The sequence below is a fragment of the Sander lucioperca genome, chromosome 18, assembly GCF_008315115.2.
Source record: "Sander lucioperca isolate FBNREF2018 chromosome 18, SLUC_FBN_1.2, whole genome shotgun sequence".
NCBI lineage: Eukaryota > Metazoa > Chordata > Actinopteri > Perciformes > Percidae > Sander > Sander lucioperca.
In genome coordinates, this window is record NC_050190.1 from 15,934,750 (window position 1) to 15,956,613 (window position 21,864).

General features: G+C 40.4%; 1 protein-coding gene and 1 long non-coding RNA gene across 3 annotated transcripts; one reads left to right on the plus strand and one right to left on the minus strand.

The window, feature by feature from the left end:
• Positions 1 to 446: 446 nt before the first annotated feature.
• Positions 447 to 10,578, minus strand: LOC118493759. Its single transcript, XR_004895752.1, has 3 exons — positions 10,306 to 10,578; positions 969 to 1,023; positions 447 to 501 (listed from the first exon to the last, which is right to left on the minus strand). It is a non-coding gene; the product is annotated as an uncharacterized LOC118493759 (long non-coding RNA).
• Positions 10,579 to 10,711: 133 nt separating this feature from the next.
• Positions 10,712 to 21,790, plus strand: LOC116042493 (glutamate-rich protein 1). Of its 2 annotated transcripts, none has more exons than XM_035994829.1 (6): positions 10,712 to 10,912; positions 12,071 to 12,211; positions 12,371 to 12,517; positions 15,503 to 15,889; positions 18,115 to 18,309; positions 21,531 to 21,790. In XM_035994829.1, the coding sequence occupies exons 1-6, from the start codon at positions 10,852 to 10,854 to the stop codon at positions 21,629 to 21,631; spliced, it is 1,032 nt and encodes a 343-aa protein (XP_035850722.1). In that variant the 5' UTR covers positions 10,712 to 10,851; the 3' UTR covers positions 21,632 to 21,790. The 2 variants fall into 2 exon arrangements, with proteins under 2 accessions (XP_035850722.1, XP_035850723.1); XM_035994830.1 differs by lacking the exon at positions 10,712 to 10,912 and adding an exon at positions 11,025 to 11,352.
• The last annotated feature ends 74 nt before the right edge of the window (positions 21,791 to 21,864 follow it).

Genomic DNA, 21,864 nt, shown 5'->3' on the forward strand with positions numbered 1-21,864 from the left:
CACCTGAAACGCATAACAATTTTCCAAGTCTCTCTCTATCGCCAAGGTTGCTGTGCCTTTGATTTTACTCTTCAGCATGTGTCTCACACCTGAGATGAGTATGCAGTTAGTTTTCTAATCATGCATCTGAGAAATACAACATTCAAAAGAAAGACATCGGTCTTGTACTGTTTGCAGCAACAAAGTGAAAAACTGAGAACCAAGTTCACTACAGTTGGCAGTTATTACAAAGATGACAAAAAGGCCATGAGTCTGACAAATGAGCAAACCACTACATAGTGTTAAGCGTTGGATCATCATTTGTGAGGATTTGTTAGTGGGATGGATGGTGTGCGAGCCCATGAGCATGCAATCTCATTGCAGTCCAGAGGTTAGAGAGGTTAAGTTGCCCCAAAAGTAAACGCACAGAAAATAGTAGTAGTAGAAGTTATTGTGAGGACTATAGCCAGGTACCTGAGTATATCCCCCTGCTCTTCAATTTCATCAGCAACCTCTTCAAACCTGCAATGATGTGAAGAAGCCTGTCATCATCACACGTTCGCAACAACTGCCCCCAAATCTTTCCCTCACTCTGACATGTAACTGGAGAAAATTACACCACACAGAGAACCCCATGTGATCTTAAATGTTAATTTTGCTAGCGGTAACATTAGGAATCGCAATGATAAAGGGATCAGTTTGTGGCCAAATTGTAAAAAAAGGGATGTTTCACTACATAAAAACTATATGAAAATCATCAGTAAGTAAGAGTGCATATAGCCAGCAGACAAGGTACAGTATAAGCCGAATAAGCCTACAGATGTACACACAAAAACAGGTAGACAGACAAATGGGACCCATCAACTGAGCATCCATCCCCCGGCATCACCACCCACTCATTACTCCCACTGACTGGCTCTCTCCTTCTGTCTCTGCAATGTGTGTGACTGGTGTGTTTACTGGAGAGGGGACATCTGTTTGGCCCTTACCTGTGTTCCTGTCTGGTAAGATACAGCAGTGCTTCTTCAGTATGCCTGGCAACACCTTCCAAGAAACAACAAAGGAGGGGGGAGAGAGAGAGGGAGGAAGAGAGTGAAAGATGTTAATATCACCGCAGCTCAAAGCAGATAACCAAGGTGGAGCTCAGAGGAAAAGCACTGAGCCATGCTGCAACCCACAATTACAGAGTAGCAAGATACACCCCATTTCTCACACCATTTGCATCAAAAGGAGCTGCTCCCATATTTATCTAGGACCTTTCTTCTGCACCGTGATCTGAGCAGTGGAGCACTAAATGATGGTCCCGGTGTGGATATGTGTGCTGAAGGTTCATTTTCAACTGTGTATCTCTGATTGATTCAAACTGAAAAACAGTCAAAGGTGGGTTGAATGGAGTGTGAAGGAGAATATGATACACTTAGAATCCATTGGGACGGAACAGCACAGCGATGTAAAAAACAACAACACTGGATTGAGATGGGAGAAAGGTTGGTTGTTATCAGTCGATCTGGTGTGGTCACATCAACGGGCCAATTTAAGAAGCTTTCTCTGCTCTATCAGCAGCTTCACATGCCAGGAAGTTGTAGCAGCAAATACAACAGACAATTATTGCACCTTTCACAAGTACGAGGTGGTCATACTCAACAATGCATGCTTCCAATCTTCTCTGTGAGAAAAATGATCGATCCTAAGTTGTATCTCAGCTGCTAATATTTTGCTACCATGTCTTCTGTAAGTGAAGGTTTTGATTAGTATCCTTTTTTCATTTCTTTGTATGATGCCAGTTGTGACAGCATTGCTGTGACGCTGAATACCATTATTGGTGTTCACAAGGCACAGAATTTCCAGGGAACCAAAACAAAGAAGGAGATGCGGAGGTGGCTCGGCAGGTGCTAACATTACCTCGTTGTCCTTGTCTCTGACTGACAGGCACATTATTGTGCAAAATGACTTTCGTAATATAGACGGTTGTCCTCTTCTTTTTCTCCACTTTGTTCCTCGTGATAGTGTTAACATTCCTTTGCATTTGCACATGGTGGTTATGTCAGGCTCTTCTGTCTCTCAATGATTTTATTTCTCTCTGAGAATGAACAAGACCAATCAGATAAGTGAGAAAGAGAAAGTGTCCCTTTTAATTAAAGAGAGGAGCATACATAAAAGTTACCTCTTGAAAAGAGAGAGAAGACCAGGAATAAAAAATAGAAATTAACTCTAATGGCTTGTCTCTGGGGGATATTCAAAGATATACCAACCCCACTACATCATTCATTCAGGAGGAGGGCCTCAAGTAGGCTCTTGTCATACAGTCTCATATTCTACTTTATCATCAGCATATAAAGAGGAGAGGTAATCCTGCATTAATACAAGCACTGCATCTGTCCTTATAATCTAGTCAACTCAGCTCATGTTGGACTTTTAAACTCAGGACCTTTACTTCTATTTAAAACACCTTGTTATGGTGCCATTCCATGGTAGATTTGCTTGATTGCTCAGTCATTGGGCCTCATGCAAGAATATTATTGTATCCTAAATCTCTCTTATAGATTTTTTTTTCTGTGAGGTTTTAAGACTACTCCAAATCAGAGTCACAAACTCTCTTAGTTGGACAAACTAGTCGTAAATCGCTAGTTTCAGCTTGATGCAAAACGCCTGTTCATAAGGAGGTGCGAGTTCATGATCAATGCCCTTAAAATTGCCATATAAAGCTGTGTGTTCTGCTACGTGAGTGGGCAAGTTTCATTCACAAAAGTAATACTAAAGAGTGAAAACAAGATAGATAATCAGATAATAACGTTTTGCAGTGCCAGTAGTGGTATTACAAGACCTAAAACAATTACCTGGAATATATCACTAGAACAGATGTCAGCACAGTGTCATTAAAGCAGATCTGTACTCTTACAGACAGACTTAAAGAGGACTGTTTTGACTTTTTTCTAAAGCAAAGCGGTTCATGAGTAATATGGGATGCGGTCAAGGGAGAGTGACAATCACAGAGATATAGGGGTCATTATAGCCTACAGTATGTGATGTTAAACTGTAGGTGCAACAAAGGATGATAGTGGACAGAGACCTGCATGGAGATTCTGAAGCAGCTGTTGGAGTGAAAGAAACAGCTATACTGAAATGTATAAGTTGCCGATATATGAATGCCACAAATGTTCTTAAATCACACGTACGTGACAAATCTGTTTGTACGGTCTCTGCAGAGACCAGAGATGCAATGATTGGTTTGTAATGACTCACACAGCTGCATGATGTAGTTATAATTGATGCTGACTATCTGGCTGGCTGGCAGACTTGTACTGGAGGAGTGTGGAAAACGAACTGTCAGGGACACTCTTTAGTGTTTCAGACACACAGAGCTGTCAGTTGCCTCTCATTTACGCTTTAAAAGGATTGGAGTCTGGAGGCAAGGCTTCTAATTTCACATGAGAAAATGTGTTGGGCATCCATTTGTTTGTCTTTTTTAGGTTATCTTGGGATGAGCACAAGAGAGGATTTATGTCACCCTGTTTTAACAAGACAGATTTACAAGATACACCAGGACAATACCATGGACACACAACTGGGACAACAGGAAACACAAAAACATTGTATTGTTTGGGTATTTGCACAGATTGTTTTTCGAACATTATTCATAGATTTGGATAGTTGGTTTCATTCAAATCACAGTTTATGGCTAGTCTAATTTCATTTTTTTTAGACCAGCCATACATGAAAAATATAACCTTGATTATATTAAAATCTAATCAATTTTCATCACCCAATAAATCAGTTAATTTAACAGTTTTGCAGTTTTTGTCATAGTGACTAGATATTCATCAAAAGAAAAAAATAAATCCTCAAAGACAATTCAAATCAGTGCCCTGAGGACTAGAGCCCCAATCTTGTCAATAAGTCTTCAAACCCCATTAAGTCAGCGAGTTAATATAAGGCTCCATTTGGCAACGTTGCAGCAGTTTACCATCATGCTCTTCTAATAGGACTGGTTGCCATTCTCTTGTAGCCTGAGGCTGTGGGAAAAAGGATTCAGTGGAGACATAGCGGATCATTAAACGCCCCTAAGGTAGATGTTTCCAGTAACTTTCCATATTATCAACCTGTTACATTTCTCTTGCAAAAGATAATAGCAGATAATAGCATAGAGTAAAGGACACTATTTTGGTCATCAAGCAGGCTATAAAATTAAGCAAATGCTGATTACGGAATATTTACTTTTTAATTTCTGTATTTTAAGCATATTTGTTCAAGAATGCTACAAGACTGGATTCCCTGATTTCCAATATATGATACAAGCTATCAACATAATTTATATATATATATACCTTATGTCTACTATAGCATCAACTTCCACCACTTCTAGAACAACTCATCAAATAAAAATGAGACAGCTGAGCCTCACGGCTAAAGTAGCGAGTAACACATGGAAATTCACTACTACTGCATTCATTTAAGTTATTCTATACTAGGATGTTTTTTTCTGAGAATAATCTACAACTTTTTGATTGTTGGTTCCAATATAGTTACATGTCTTGGACAAAGCAGGCATTTAGCTACATGGATCTATTCACAGAGACATACTTTACAGTATAAGAGCACTCAACAGACAAACACAAAGACTGTTGAGACAGAAGCAGAAGAAGAGAGGAACAACCAAATGCATGCTCATTAACTGAGATGAACAATCAAATGGGCCGACTCAAGTGAATCACACACCATTTGAGTCCATGAGAAAACTTTTCTCTCTGATAGCTCTCTGAAAATGACCCGATACAAAAGTACAGATTACTTTCCCCCTACTAGTCCATTTGTCTGGGAGATTGTTTTTATCTACTGTTTGATGGAGCCTGCCTCATCAGACTGGAGAGTGAGGATCAGAAATAGCCTCTCTGATTGAACTTATGCACAACCTGATGCTCATAAAAGCAAAGTTACGACATTAAAAGGTTCAAGTAAATTAGTTTCTTGTTGTTGAACTTCTTATTCTTCTCCCAGTGGTGACCGTGGTGATGTGTGTGAACCCTGTCAACCTGGTTGTACTAGACTTCGGTGTAAATGCTTCCAAACAAGTCAGGCTCCAATGCACACGGGTTTATTCAATGGCTCTGCACATAATCTAAGGCTCTGGGTAAAGCAGCCTAGTTTGACCATGGCTGAGAGTGCTCAACAGGAACCGCTCTTGTCCTAGTGCTGTTTCAGGATGCTCACAAAGCAAATACCTGTCTACATACTGGCCACAGAAAACACAAACGAGCACAGACATCCAGGCTCACTACTTATCTCCCCACACTATTACTGCTGGGTACAGGCAATTATCACAAGTGGAAGTGTATAATAGGATATCTTGGCGCCTGCCGCTGAAAGCCAGAGTGCAACTCTTGGTAAGCTAATGGAGATCTGAGAGGACAGACGGGAAGTGGAGTCACTCCACTGTTAGCCTCAAGCGCTGCCTGCTCCCTTCTTACCTAGGCAAGCTATCAAATGTAGTGGTGTGCCGATGGAGCAGAAGATAAGGTTTGCACTGTAACCACTCACTCCAGCAAAAGCTAAAGAGACACAACACACATAAGTGGACAAAATATTAGAAGCACCTTTCAATATAATGCAGTCAAATAGTACAATACCACATAGCGCCTCAAAAATGGACGCCTCTCTAACCCTGTCAGTAACAAATCACAACTGTAAGTTCTACAAAGCTTTGCGTGCAAATGAATCTTTCTAAAATGTGTAGCCTTCATTACATCCAGCATTCAATACCCTCCACCGTCATAGGAACAACATCAACATTAAATGTGAACTTTACGGCACACTCAGTCTCAGAGATACCACTTTACTACGCGTTTGGTACATTTTAGTAAACATATGTACTAAAACACGTTGACCTTTACTTCACTTCACGTATTTAGAATATGCACCACCAGAGACATGGCTAGGCATGTAGATGAAAGGGAAAATGGGAAGCTGAGATCTCCTCCAGATGTTCATGCATGGAGACAAGTGGTGCATCTGGAAAGTGCAGGGACTTGTTTGCAGGATTGGACCATATGGTGTTTGGAAATTCCAACTTGCTACGGTGTTTGTACACGCAAAATACCGCATAATGCATTGTTATCAACTGGTATTGCTATCAATGGCTAACCTGGTTAGAGTCCTCCCGCCATGTTAAATATAGGCTAATAGTTTTCTGACTTGCTACTGGAACGCATTAAACGGTGTGACATCATTCCCAGTTCCAACCTCCAACTTCCGAGGTAAATGAAACGCAGCAATAGACTGTATATGACAGCATTACAGCTCCCAAAAAGTGAAGCCAAAACATCTTGATCGCCCCCTTGTGGCTGGCTGAAGTATAGGCCATAAACCCTGCACCCTCCATGTAAGCAGATGGGACATCAAAATCAAAACACACTTCAAATCAGTTTTTCCTAAAGATGGTTTCTGTCATTTTAGATCGCTCTTAGCACACTGATGTATGTTAAAGTGTTCATTTTTGGTTTAAATTTGTTATTTGATTCTATAAAAACGGGGTGTAACATCATCATTGAAAGCTGTGATTGACTGGCGATTGAGTCAGGCGGGTGTAAGGGCGGGACCTCGATACCGCTGCTCCAACCCCAATCACTACTGCGCAAACTCTGGCTCTAAATTACAAGCAGCCAAGATGATGACCAGCGCAACATGGCACGCCTGCTTCATTTTTGTACATTGGGAGGAAGTGGAGACGGCGTCCATCTTTATATATTTCTATAGGTTGGACAGAGGTCAAAGCTTTTACCTAGAATGCTAGCATGACGCATTAATAGATAATCTACATTAATTCCGATTCATAATGCCATAAGTGCATATGCCAAAGGTTGGAGGGAGATAGTGGAAATAACCAATGGTAAGCTCTCCAAAAGTTGAAACCCGTGTAGGTGCACAGTAATCATAGCAACAGCAGCATACATCCATGTCCGCTGATTTCTGTATTCATGTCACTTAACAAAAGCAACAAGGGAATTCTAGAAGAAAAATTGCCATTAATGTTAAGCAACTAGACCACATTGAAGCGATTAAAGCACTAAGTAATTCTTTGGAGCTTAATCAAATCTCTTAGACCTGTCCCAATCAAGAAATCTGCTGTCTTGATGTCCTTCGCTAGATTGGGCTGCCAATATATTCAAGTTGATGCTCGGTTTAAAAGATCTGGTACAGACTTGGTTGTAAAAGAGCTAGGCCTTTCGCCAACGGTAATCCTCAGGCAGACCTCAAGTACACTTGGAGTGGACGGGGTCTCTCACTTGCATTAATATCAAATTTCACATTTTGACAGTGGGCCTTAAGGGACACATTTGTAATTCCTTTAAGACCATGAAATGATTTACTTTTGTTTCCAGTCAAAGAGTTTCAAAGGCATACAGCTGACAAGAGACAGTCCTTTCTCTGCTGTTCCAACTATCAAAGACAGCTGCTGTTATGATGAAAATTTACTCATCTGGCTGACAAAGGCAGTCTGGTAAAATCATTATAAATGATGATATTACGAACTGGGATTAAACTGTCTGTATTTATGACAATTAGAAAAGAGAGGAAAGGTTACAGATAGCATACCAGCTTGCTAATGGACCTTGTAATGAGTCCCATCTGACTTAAGGCTATGTGGCAGCTACTGCAGTAACAATAACACTGGGAGAATGTGCAATGACACCCACCTGCCTGGACGATCTGTGTCCACCCCAGCATAAAGGTGATTAACTGTGTAGTGTTGGTGCACAGGTATACACAGATACACACACAAAAAATCACATACTGTACAGTACACACACTTGGCTCTCGTGCATTATTAGATTTATAAATCTCGGTCCCATCCATCCCCTACATTCCCTCTGCATCCCTCTCCAGAAGCCAAACTATTACAGATGGGGGTGGGAGAGGAGGGGCATGAATAAAGACATAAAACAGAGACAGAAGAAATAAGGTCAATAAGATGCATGTGCAGGTAAGAGAAAGTATTAAAATGAGAGAGATGAAGGATAAGAAGAGTGGGACATGAAGTGAGAAAGCCGAAACACATCGGTCACGTTGAGTGGATGAATAAGAAAAGAGCCTGCTGAATGTTTGAACATGTACTTTTAGTCGGACTTGTCTACATTCACCGCTGCTGCTCTCCCCCATAGACCAAAATAACATCACCACACACATAAATGTAGCATTTCAAGTTTTCTATGCATCTTCAAACAGATTATGAGAGCCTTATCATGTCACTGCCAAGTAGGCAGAGTTCACACAAGCTTCCCATTGAAAACTCTGTGAGTGGCTGTGTGTGTGGGCAAGCAATTTGACAGCAGCGTTGGAACTATCCTGAAACGAGCTGCCTTCAATTCCAAAGTGCTTCTGAGGGGAAATGGTGTCCAATTAGTTTATTTTGTCCTTTATTCTTTGTACACTCTCTTCTTTTTAAATTAAGATATTGGCTGGTAGAATGAGTAAAGATGTATTGCATGAATCGTCAGTCTTTCATTAAAAGTCTGGTTTAAAGCAGAGGGAGTGATGTGGATGAGGTGAAAGGTGGAGTCCCCCTAAAGCTGGTAAGTGAAAAGTAATTTATTTTTCAGTCACAAAAGGACTTACAGAGGTGACATGTATTTCTCACCTGCCACCTGTTCATCCACAGGTTCCCTTCTCTCTTCGGTATTCACAAGCTACATATGCATATTACACAGGCACACCAAGGCAATACACACACATCCTCACACACAAAGATACTGTCAATTACCCTCCTTATTGGTTAAAAGTAATTATGTTTGCTACTGACTGCTTGCTGCCACTACCACTGCTCTATAGCACTTCTCGCCACCTGCATAATAAATGAACATTGGACACTAAAACATGCTTGTTACTATGGCAGAAAATGCCGTTTCCGTGTATGAATGAACTGCTGGGCAGTGCACCCTTAGTTTCAGAGACTGGGGAGTGAAAAAAATGTCAATCACTTGCACAACAATGTTTCACAAAGCAGCTGTGTGTCATTGAAGAAAGGCAGGCTTGCTGACCACTACTTTCTAAAAATAAAGACTTTTTGTATTATTGAGCAGGGTAGGAGTACAACATCCAGGAGCATCTTGGTAAAACTTCTAGCTGTGAGGGCAAACAGCAATAACTCCACTGAACTTCTAAAGCATTGCAATGAATATGGTCTCCTATTTTTAGCACTTCTGTGATTATAATGTCTGACTACGTGAGTACTGGCAGCCAGCACTTTGTCACTCACAGTGCGTGCTGAGTACTGTGGATTTGCGGTGGATTCGGCAGCAGTGCTGAAGCAGGCATTCTATACTACTTCCTTTCTTTTTGTGTCGCTCAATCATGGGAATCGATTGGAGCTGAGACATCAATACTTGCAACTGCAATGAATCTTAAACAACACAATGTGTCAGTGTACAATTGACAGTGATGACAAGCTTTTTACACAAACAGGCGGCTAACTTTTTCTAATCTTGCAATATCCGCAACAACAGAAGAGGCTTGATTCCTATACCAGCAATCGCCCATTCCCAGGAGTACAAATCTCACTACTTGATAAATCAGAAGGCTGGTGGGAATTGTGCATATGCTGTTCAATGCCTTGTTTACTGCAAGGCATTATGTAACATGTTTACACAGGTCTGTGTAGTTCCTTGATTCTTACTAAACCTACTGCTCATCCGATGCCTTCTTTCATTAAGCTGTATGGAGCCCCATTCTCATTGAAGATTACCAGCACTGGGTTTGGGCTCTGTCAGATATATATTCAGTGAAGCTCATACACCCACAGAGACTACAGTCGACATGGTATACAGTTCAACGTGACAAACTGACATAACATCCATTTGAGAAGTTAGCCTTGTACTAAGAGGGCTTTTTTTCTGCCTGAAATGCTCCTCATCCAAGCCTCCTCCTCGGGGATAAATGTAAGTGCAAGAATGACATTCGTGAGGCAGATCAGAGGAGTGGTGAACAAAAGTCATGTGCATGCAAAAGTGATGCGAAAAAATCATCATATTTTGTTTATTGTGATGTCTGGCATAATACATTTGATTTTTTTTTTGGTATTAATATAGTTTAAATAACTATGGAAGGGCATTACAATTTTATAAATAAAAAAAGCCAAAAGTCCAAAAGTCTGATTACCATGCCCAATTAAGACAATTGTGCAACCAAACGGCTTAAACACACCCAATTTTCACAATTGCATGAATCTTCTCATTTACTGTGAAATGATTAAATACAATGTTTGAATCCTGCATATGTTATATTCTTGGAGTTAAATATGTTATCAATGATTAATTAGAGAGAGGGGGGCTTTACCTTCTTCAGAGCTGACATCCTAGGTGGATCCTCCTCCTGCAAAGCCCGTTCACATGCTGAGGTCCCAAGCCAAGTTTGGAGGGTGCGCAAATCCTAACTCAGCCCGGTGCTGATGCTGAGCCATGAGGTGCCTACTTAGTATTCTCATCTCGCTTCCACCCCGTCCTACAGCTGGCTCAGTGTGCGCACGCCCCAAACCGCTGTTATTACAGGATTCAAACACATGGGGAGCTCTAGCTAGTCTGATGCATCGCACTCATCACAATTCATGAAAGAAAGTTGGCAATATAAACTGTCTATATAAACCTAAATAAATTGGACTTGATTGTTTTGGCAGGGAGACACGCATGCGAGGGATTTAAGATCATTCTCGAATTACACTGAGTCACATTTTATTCGCCTTTCATTTAATATCACAGAAGCAATTTGCCTCAGTAAAATGTAATGTTAGACTTACTATGTGTTTTTCTTCAAATACACTGTGGACGAGCAGTTCCAAAGAATGCTATGATATTCTGTATATAAACCGAACAAGGCTGCTTTTATATGCCGATTAGAAGAATGGATTATACAGATTACAACAATATATTGATGGATTATGTACAGGGTACTTAGCCTTTCTGACAACTAAGATTACATTAAATTGACATTAGTTTGAATGTGAATCGGCGCGACTAGACCAAGCGAGGTTACTATGCAGTCAGTGTTACCAGGCAGTCTGTGCCTTGTGGGGAGAATGCAGAGGAGTCCGAGCATTATTGCACTTTGATGAGCGTAGCTGAGTTGCTTTTTAGTATTGTTTAAGTATAGTTAGTTAGCTCTAGTTATTCCTTAATCTATTTTAACACGGAACGTTGCATAGCTCAATCATTTCACTGATGTGTTAAACCTCTGTTATGAAGCGAGTTTTAAAAGCTAGCAGGCTGGTTAGCTAGCTAACTCCGCTAGTTTGCTAGCATATTAGCTATAGCCACATGTTACACTGAAGTCTTCGTCCTCTTCGCCTCTACGCAGATTTATATGTTGATATGGCACATAGGAAAGAAGGTGAGCATCACCAGCTGCGTCGACAACAATATTCATCTCGTACAAAAACTCAAAAACTGTTGTATGCATCTAAAGTTAGCTAGCTAACGTAGCTAGCAGCCTTTAGTCTCGCTTTCTGTGGGTTGTAGCTATATTGTAAACAAATGCACGTGTTCTACGGTTGGATTATAGGTAACGTTACAGTCAGTTTTCACACTGCGCTCCGATACCGATGTACCGTCATTGTAATGTGTCAACAGCAGATTACGCTAAATGTATACGAGAACCAATTTTCAATTTCGCGTTCAGATTAAACTTGGTTTCTGGTTATATCTGACAGCTTGATGTTGCTATATTTTAACCAATATTTATTAGATCAGTAACGCGTTTTAAACGTGGTGCCTTAAGACGTATATTATCACCATATTATTAGTAGTATTACTAGTAGTAGTAGTAGGAGTAGTAGTAGTATAGCATTAACTATGCACACGGCCCATCAAGCAGCACCAATTTTAAGGTTGTGCTCAAGCTGGTTCGTCCTTTGACTTCATCATTTGTTCTAAATCTAAAATACGTTTGATCACAAGTATGTAGCCCACACTATATTTGATTTGCATTGTTAAAATGTTAGATTTTGGCATGAGGTTTAAGATTAATAGTATAATATTTGACAATTACAATGTATCAGCTTAACAGGTAGTGGTATCTCTGTTTTTGTCCTTTTTCTTGTGTCATTAAGTATTTCAATCAAAAGTACTCCAGAGGCTTTACCCTGCAGCTCCCAAACTGGAGAAGGAACCCTGCCCACCACGCATTGTAGATGCCTTATCCAAAAAAAACTATGTGAAAAGAAAAGCCTCTCAACAGGACACTGTCATTGGTGAGATCATATTCAGTACAACAGTTTAACTGTGCTTACAAAAGTACTTTTATAATACACACATTCACATACCAACACACCAAACATGCTGAATTGCTACCACCCTCCTGCTGACCATTGGAGTTTATAACTTCATTTTATTTGCCATGTCTGTCTCAGGAGATGCAGGGACAACACAGAGTGCAGCCAATCAGGGCAGGCGGATGTACACGGTCCTACCTCCTCCTGCAGACTACAAGACAGATTCAGAGCAATCTGTCACACTCCCCCAGTTAGAAAGCATAAATAGTGCTGAGGACCCAGCTGGTAAGACGACCATAATCTTACATTTATGGACTATTGCTATGCACCATAAAGCTAGGAGAGATTTAGTGCATGGGGTCAATCCAGGTTGGCTCTGTCATGTATTAAAGTCACTATTCTTGATTGCCTCTGCCACTCAAGGGAAGCAAACAATGGTAATCAAGTATGTTTCTGAACTGAGGAAAACTTGAATGCAGCACAGATGGTGTTTGAGCCTGGGTGTTTTTCACTTTGATCTGTCTATTGAGTAAACTTATACAACTTATATCACACTGCAGTTGATAAGCAACATTCAAAGACTTTATTTTGTCTGTGCTCCATCTGCACTTCTCTTGTCATGAACCGGTGGAATGAGCAGACTGTAATAAGAGTCCTGGCTCATTACACTTGTCTCTGTACGCATCATCTTCCTAAATGCAGACCTCAATCCACCTGACAGGCTTCTGCTGTACCTCAATGAAATAGAAGAGATTTGTTGGCTGAGGCAGCGCAGCCCACTATAAATGAGGGTTAACTTTGATTAATTGCACTCGTCTGCCAAACAGCGCCTTAATTGAACTCGTTTTTGATTTAGTGGGCTCTGAGCCCTGATGGAAATTGCAATCCAAAGTCCTGTTTAAGGTCAGCTTGGGCATCAATATAATAAAATAGGAACAGTACAACAATAACTAGTTGATGTGATATAGTAATGAGGATTAATGTATTAAGAGTGAATAAGACAACCTCTATGGTTGTTTTAAATTACCAGATATATCTCCGCATTCTGTTTACACTATTCCAGTGCAGTCTGAATTCATAGTCTTAGACAGTAAGATATGGAAACATAAGTCATCTGAAAGCTGCTTCCATAATTATGTGCTGCTGTAGGGTTCAGTCAGTTCAAGAATTGGCTTTGGTCAATTATTTGTATGGGTGGATTCTGTTTTTCTAGACTAACAAAGTGTGCACTACTGTCTTTAAGTTATCATACCAAAACATAATATGTACTCCCTATCTTTTATGTTTTTCTCAATTCTTTTTTATCTACTGTGTGATGAAGTCCATTTGGGCTTGAAGTAATTATCTGTCCCTCTATGCTCAGCTATTGATGTTTTATTGATGTGACATCATTTGGTTTATGTTTAATCTACCACAAAAGGGCAGAATTAATAAAATTCACTATTTCATATTTGTACATGCTCTGGGAAAGATGGGCCTCAGTGCACTCACATGACTGCAGCAAACGGTACAGTGCTGCCCAGATGGCCGATCAGATGAGTGACAAAATGACAGCAAGTTAATTTCCCCTTTTGCTTCATTGATTCTGATATAGACATGTCCTGTATGTGACTTTTGTTTGCCTTTCACTACAATCCGTGATACACTAAATTGAGCAGTGGCTCTCTCTTGAATTGCTTTTCGGTATTGGTTGTTGTTGCACTGCCACTGCATTAGTGTGAACAGGTCACTAAGAATTTGATGGGAGCTGTTGACCTCTCACTGTCTCTTGAGTTGTTAAGCAGAGGGAGGTGTAGCCAGGTCGAGAGGGAGCTGCTCAGCCAGCAAGAGCGGCGTTTCCGTATGGGCTCTCGGTTAAGCTCTAGTCATTAAATTTAAGATTTAAGTACTAAGACATACCAGACAAAAGAGAGATTTGACACTGATACAATTTTTTTTTAACCTGGAAAACAACTGAAAGTGAAAGAAATCTAACATCAAAACTGAAATAGAACTGCAGGAGCTCTAATTATGATTTCCATAAAGTAGGAGGAATGTGTGCAAAGACAAGCTAATGCAGAACCTCTGCGTTGGCCCTGTCAACTTTCTTCAGAGGTTCTGGATTTAAAATTAGGGAAATTGTTAAAAGCAGAATGGGAGATGTATGTCCAGTGTACACAATCATTACAGAAACAATTAAAAAAGACTGAATAGATGATTTTGTCTGCTATTCTGTCACCAGACACCACGTAACATCTTCTGTACTTATATTAACCACCTTTAGTCTTAAGTTTGTTCCATGTGAGGCCAAAATCCCGCAGGTTTTCTTTTCAATCAGTAACCACACCAGCTGATTGTGCTGATTAGAATGCAATCAGCTAAAAGTATCTAATTAGTGGAATCTGCACTGGTGCAGTGATTGGCTGGAGGGAAACCTGCTCTCTCTTAGCTCCTAGTTTTATACAGCCTATACTTAGCCCTCACTTCTTTTTTTTAACCTTTATTCAACCAGGGGAAAAAAACTAATTGAGATTAAAAATCTCTTTTTCAAGAGTGTTCTGGCCAAGACAGGCAGCAGTACAACCACACATACACACAAACACAAATATTTCAAAGTCAACAACAAACATACCGATAAATACATCAGACAAAACATCTACAGCCTGATGTGTCTGCCTCCAAGTCAGTTAACATCCTCTTAAAAGTGACCAATGAGACCAGCTCATTAAGTTTCATGGATTTCTGTAACTCGTTCCAGGTAGAGGGTTAGCAGCAAACTTAAACAGCTTTTTCCCCAGTTCAGTTCTAACCTTTGAAACAGACAGAAGGAAAACGAAGATTTTAAGTCCCGGTACTATTTACACTGATATAATAGGTCAGAAGGTAGGATGGAAGTAGACCTAAAATAGCCTTGTATATGAGGATATGCCAATGTTTCAGTCTATGTGTTGACAGAGAAGGCCACCCAACAAGTTCATACAGTTCACAATGGTGAGTGGGGGCTTTAAAACCAGTGATGAACCTCAAAGCTCCATGGTAAACAGTGTACAGTGCATGTAAACTTTATTTTCACTGTCACATTGTTGGACATATCCCCACCCACCTCCAATATGTGACACAGAATCTGTTTTTATGAACAATGTGAACACAAGAGTCTAATATTTATAGTTCTGATTTTGCTAGTAGAGCTGCGTACTATACACCTATACTCTTAATATGCAGAATAATGCATTAATTAAGTTTAACAATGTTTTTAAACTAATCAAGAGTTTATGATCTTGTTGCCCACAGAGGAGAGCGTCCATGATGGCAACGAAGAAGTAGACCAAGATAAAGAGGAAGTAGAACATAAAAGAAAAAGGAGGAGAAGGAAAAGGAAACTAACCCTCCATCAAGACTCTGGGAAAGACGGAGCAGCTCCGGTGAGTGAGCATAACACCGTGGATGAGGGAGGAGAGCGCGTTAATAGGAACAAGAAGAGGAAGCTGAAGAAGAAACGACACAAAGAGAAGCTGCTCTCCATGGGTCTGATGCCCCAGGCCGCTGCCCTGGAGTTCACATACCGAAAGGATGGGGGGGGGGAGGAGGAGGAGGAGGAGGAGGAGGAGGATAATGAGAAGAGAGCTGCTGAGGTGTCAGACTTCCTCAGGACAACAATGGAAATCTATATGTCAGATTGTAAGTATTGAGCAGAGCGGCGCTTGCCTTTTTGGATCAGCTAGTTTGTTATATTCTCTGTGCTAAATCTTGTTGCCATTGCTACAGCTTGTGCTCCTTAAATGTGAATATTTGGAATATTAACACCCTGCCAAGGAATAGTTTGATTTCTGATTAATTTGGGTATTTGGTGCACACATCTGATGGCTTTCGCAGATGTAATTTACAAACACATAATTACATTTTGCAAAATGCTGAAAACGTGTTAATAAAAACGTTTTTTGACAGAATTCATTGCACTTCTGCCACAGCACATCTGCGCTTTTTTGAGATGTGATGTGAAATAAACAGAATAGTCAAAAACATAGCATCAGTAATTGGATTGAATTGTAAAAGCTAAAATTGCAGTGCCATTAGAATAAACTAGATAGAGAAACCTTAGTGTGTGAGCATTTTTTAGTTGCCAGATGCACCTACATCTGAGCTCCGACTAGTAATAATTGTCAACTGCTTTGATTTATTTAACATTTATTTTAAATTAAACCAAGCCAAGATAGCCCACTATTATAAATGTTACAATGCTTCAGCTATTATAAAAGTTACAAATAAATCATGTTTAAAGGACATTTGCCACCTTTTTTGTGGATGTCTAATCAGTGTTGAAGGTAAATGTAGTCATTTGAAGCAATACATTTCTCAGTGTGTGCCAAACTGACCGAGTATCCTGCTCCCGGGGGCCGTGCAAGCACAGCCTACATGTCAAGAACGCATTAAGCACGAGCTACTGATGCCCACCCAAAACATAGTGTAGCGAGTTATGAGTTTTGCCTATACTTTGCAGATTATAAAATAAAAACATAGAGGCTCCGTAGGCTGAACTAGTGTGAACCAAGACAGCAACAACTCTTTATTATTTTCATATTGGCAGCGCATTATAGCTTCACTACTTCCGTTTTTACATTTCAAAATAAAAGCTCAACTTAAATTCACTCAGCATTTTGTTAATTTGCAACTCAACAAAATAGCTTAGCACTACGTGACAAAAATAATAAAATACTCACTCGTCATCTGCCCTCTTGACCCTGCTGGTCTTGGTTGTCTTTTCCAGTTTATCTTCGGGATTCTAAAGGAGGTCTCCAGCACACCTCTGTCCAAGTGAGGAGTACTTTCATGCATAGTAACGCACACACAGACGTATATATAGGGCTGAATATCCGAGTCAGCCGAAATACTGTAAAATGTGTCCTCTACACTTATATTTTGGGATGTCATTTTTGCTGTTGCAATACAAGCAAAGAAAACAAGGAGGCGAAATCCAAGCTGAAATAGTCTGTAGTTCTTCCTTGGTTCTGTAGTTCTTTCTTGGTTCTGTAGTTCTTCCTTGGTTCCAACTGTCACGTCACTGGGTGCAGGAAGAGCAACAGATTTTGCAGCTGAAAATGCAGTTTTCTCGTTAAATATAGCACGCACTGAGGAATTTATTGCTTCAATCTACTATATTTACCATCAACACTTGTGTTGACGGAATGATTTGCAAAATTGCCTGAATCTTTCGCATTAGATGCTTTTAAAGTCATTTTAAATGACATGGAGGCAGGCACATCTGGCTGTAAATGTTTTTGACTGATGTGTTTGATCCCTTATGTAGGTAACTTCTGACGAACATTGATAAATATTTTGATATTTTATGATCCTGTAATTTATAATGTATTTTCATTGTGAATTGTTATGTTTTATGTCTTCAACTCTGTTAACAAGTGTTGTCGCCTGTCTTAGCCAGGACACTCTTGTAATCTCAATTACTCTATTCCTGGTTAAATAAAGGTTAGATAAAAAAATTGCTGCAGACTGACAATACAAAATTCAGCCAACCTGGTGTACTGAAGATTAGGCCATGAAAACTCCTGGGACCTTGGTACCTGGTAGAGCAGCCTTGTAAATGATCGAGACTAATAATAAATGGCGAGACTGCACAGACATTAGATTTACCCAGAATGGCTTTGTAAACAATTGTGATGAGACAGAGTCTAGCCAGTTAAGTGTAGCCGAGGCAACGGTTATACAAGTAAAGATATGAAATTATTAAACAACTGTTGCTGTAAATTGGGTGCAATTTTTAAAGGTACATGTCTGGTTTTGTGAGCTCCAGTTGGATTACACTAGTCTAATGTTAGATCAAATACTAAAGTATGTTGTTAATGCCTTTAATTAACAGAGCACCTCTCACTTCTGCCATGCTCCTCCAGCCTCGTTGCATGTAGACAAGCTTCCCCTCCTGTCTGGGACAGTGAATGATCTTCTGAGCAGCATAACCCGCGGATGCCATCCCACCTCTGTCCTGAAGCAGCTGTACAGTCTCAAGGCCTTTGTTCAGCAGCAGGAGACAGACAAACTGGAAAAGGCACTGGAGGAGCTCCACAACACTTCTCCTATGTCTGCAGGTCAGTGATGCATCCATCAGTTAAAATTGAGTGAGTTAGTTAATAAAAGTCGTGAAAGGTTACATCACGTGAAAATGTTGGGATCTTTGTACTTAAAGCGTAACTCTCGCCAAAATGCAACCTAGGGTCTTTTTGTGAATGTACCCGAGTCAAACTTTCGTTTAAAAGCATATTTAGGACGGAATCGCCACTTTTAAGATTTACCGTATTCTCGTTTTTCGGTCACATGGCCTTTTGAATGGGAGTGCTAGGGGCACTTTTATGCTAGCCTCAAAATAGCTATTTTTAAAACACTAAGAAGGCTCAACACAACATGAGACTTTGCGCGAAGTATCGCCAGGGGCTCTACACCTTAACGAAAGCATTGACAACATTGTTTGTGTACCCAGAGTTTACTAAAAAGAAAGGTTTTGAGCCACTCACGTTAGCAGTTGTTGTTTACGGTATCTGCCATTTTCCCAGTCAAAAATAGGCGATCTCCGAATGCGAATGAACGGACTCCATAGGAGGAAATGTCATTCTTATATGAGGCTCCTTTTTCAACTACAAGGTCAATATTGTGTTTCACTAACGACAAAACAACGAATTATCCGTGCATTTATATGGAACTAAGCTTTTGGAGCTTTCCATCTTTACTCTCCTCCCTCGACTATTTTTGACTGGCTCGATAGACGGCGACCGGAAGAACAACAGCTACAGTGAGTTGCTCAAAACCTTTCTTTTTAGTAAACTCTGAGTACACAAACAATGTTGTCAATGCTTTCGTTAAGGTGTAGAGACCCTGGTCATACTTCAAGCAAAGTTTCATGTTGTGTCGAGCCTTCTTAGTGTTAAAAATAGCTATTTTGAGGCTAGCATAAAAGTGCCCCTAGGACTCCCATTCATGAGGCCATTTGACCGAAAAACGAAAATACGGTAAATCTTAAAGTGCCCATATTATGAAAAAATCCCTTTTTCTGGGATTTGGGGTGTTATTTTGTGTCTCTGGTGCTTCCACACACATACAAACTTTGAAAAAAATCCATCCATGCTGTTTTGAGTGAGATATGGTTTCTGAATGTGTCCTGCCTTCAGTCTCTGGGTGAGCTGTTCAAAATCGGCACGGCTTGTGACGTCACAAGCCGAAACGAGCAGGCTAACCGCAACCATTAGCTCGTAGCGTTAGCATGCTAACGCTATGGCTAACGCTAGCATGCTAACGCTAGCATGCTACCTCGTTCTCAATAGTAAAGCACTGCTACAACACACACAAGTTCACCATAATCTACAAAAGAACTACTTACATGTGCACCCTCATTTAGAAGTCTCCCAGCTAATCCTGCCTTGTAACTGACCAAAGTTGTAGAAACAGCCTTTCTTTTACTGTCTATGGAGCTAGCTAGCTGACATGATCTACATCTGAGCTACTGGGCATGTGCAGTGCAATCAAAGATAGTACAGAAGAAGAAGAAGAAAAGAGGTCTCACTCTGTAGCTAAAACAGAGACCAGCTGAAAAGAGGATCTGCAGCAGTGAGAGAGAGCACTGCAGTACAACACAAATATGGTGTTTTTTGAAAATTAAACCATGTAAACCTATTCTGGTACAACCTTAAAATACAATTATGAACCTGAAAATGAGCATAATATGGCTGCTTTAAAAGTGGCGATTCCGTCCTAAATATGCTTTTAAACGAAAGTTTGACTCGGGTACATTCACAAAAAGACCCTAGGTTGCATTTTGGCGAGAGTTACGCTTTAATGCTGCTCCGTGCTTTTTACATGCATTCATCTCTGTCCATACTGGCCTCTTCTTGCTGGGATCTGCCTCAGGCAGTTAATTGACCTGTCCCTGCAGGTTAATACATGCCTCTGTCTGTCTGTGCTTGCCTTCTATTCGTTGCACCCTTCCATTGATATTTATTGTTTGTCTGAGTATGCCTGCCCTTACTTGCCTTCATCAGCCTTTACTTGTACGTACCTGTCCTTAATTTGCAAAACTAGAGCAGACCTTGTCCATCCTCCACCTCACACACAGGTGACCTCCACTATGAGTTAACTAACATGTTTCAGCTTGCTCATCTTGCCTTTACTCTTTTAAAAGCCAAAACAACTCATTAGTCCCACGACACGTTTTCACCTGTGCATGTGTTTGTGCGTTTGCATGGTTGGCTAGTTGGCTAGCTGCATAATAGGATCAGCAGGGACTTTGCTGCTGTCGCACGCACTAGTGTATATATGTTTGAGAAATAAAGGGAGAGGTAGAGCGAGAGAGGGCAGCCAGGAGATTCAGGCCACTGCCGTATTGGTGGCCATAAAGCGCTGCTTGCCTCCGCCTGTCCCTGTCGCCAAGACAACACCACGTAGAAAAAAAAACTTCTATTTCGCGAGCAGAGCCCACAATATAGCCTGCCTTAGTTATGCCTATCCTCTCCATGCACCTGCTCCACAGCTGCCTAAGAGCTTTTCTAACCCCTCTTCCCACCCACCTCACATTGTATGAGTCATGCTTCGATTTACTATTTTTAAATGCTGCTGTTTTTAAAAGCAAGTCCACCAGCAGATTGAATCAGAGCAGAATTCCTTGTGAATGAAACTTTCTAGTTTATAAAGATTTTCCTTCACTTTACTGACCTTTGCCATGTTAGCATTTTAGGCGAAGACACTGGCATTCTTGCTGTATTTGACATTTATGAATCGCTGCAGCGTGACAATTTGAAATTATTTGACATTTTTGATTAACACCAACCTTGTTAAAGCAGCATTCTGTATTCTAATGTAACCCACTGCCATGCTGGAGCTAATCCATGTGCTTGTGGAGAGGTGTGCCTCAAGTGAGTTCACGAATGCTCTCCTCGCTCTATCTCCCCTTGCAGTGGCAATCAGTTGACTGCAGGTCTAAAGCAGATTTCCTTTGAACATATTTTACTGCACCCTGGAGTTCCTCTCATGAATGACATTGGCTTGACTGCTCCCCTTTTATACTGTTCATTTTATAGATTCACTAAATGTAATTCTAACTTTTCAAGAATAAGTAAAAGAAAGATTCCATCTGGGTGGAAGACAGACGGGTTGAATGTCTACATGCAGAGATGTACATTTGAACATTGGCTGGGGATTTTGATTTATTATGCTGAAAATAGAACAACAACTAAGTTTCTTTGGTGAAAACACTGACTGCTCCTCTGGTATTGTGTTGTCAGCTTTAACTGAAATGTTGCTCTCTGTCTCTTTGTGTTTTTAGAGGAAACCACTGCGGTCGTTTCACTGTTCCAATACTGGATCACAGACATTCTTCCCATGCAGGGAGACAAGAAGACAGGGCTTTCTACGACGCACCCGTGAAACAGTGAGTCACACTGAAACAGAGACTCTACTTAAGGATAATTTATGCTGTGCTCCATCACTTTAGAATGTTCTAATTATATACCACATTGCATGATGTTAGACTTTACATGTTGCTGCATGAAATATTTGTATTATTAAATATGTTTTTCTGTTTGATTTGTGCCTTTGTCAATTCCATTTCATGCCTTATATTGTACAAGAACAAAACAAAGCCAGTTAATCCTGAGCTG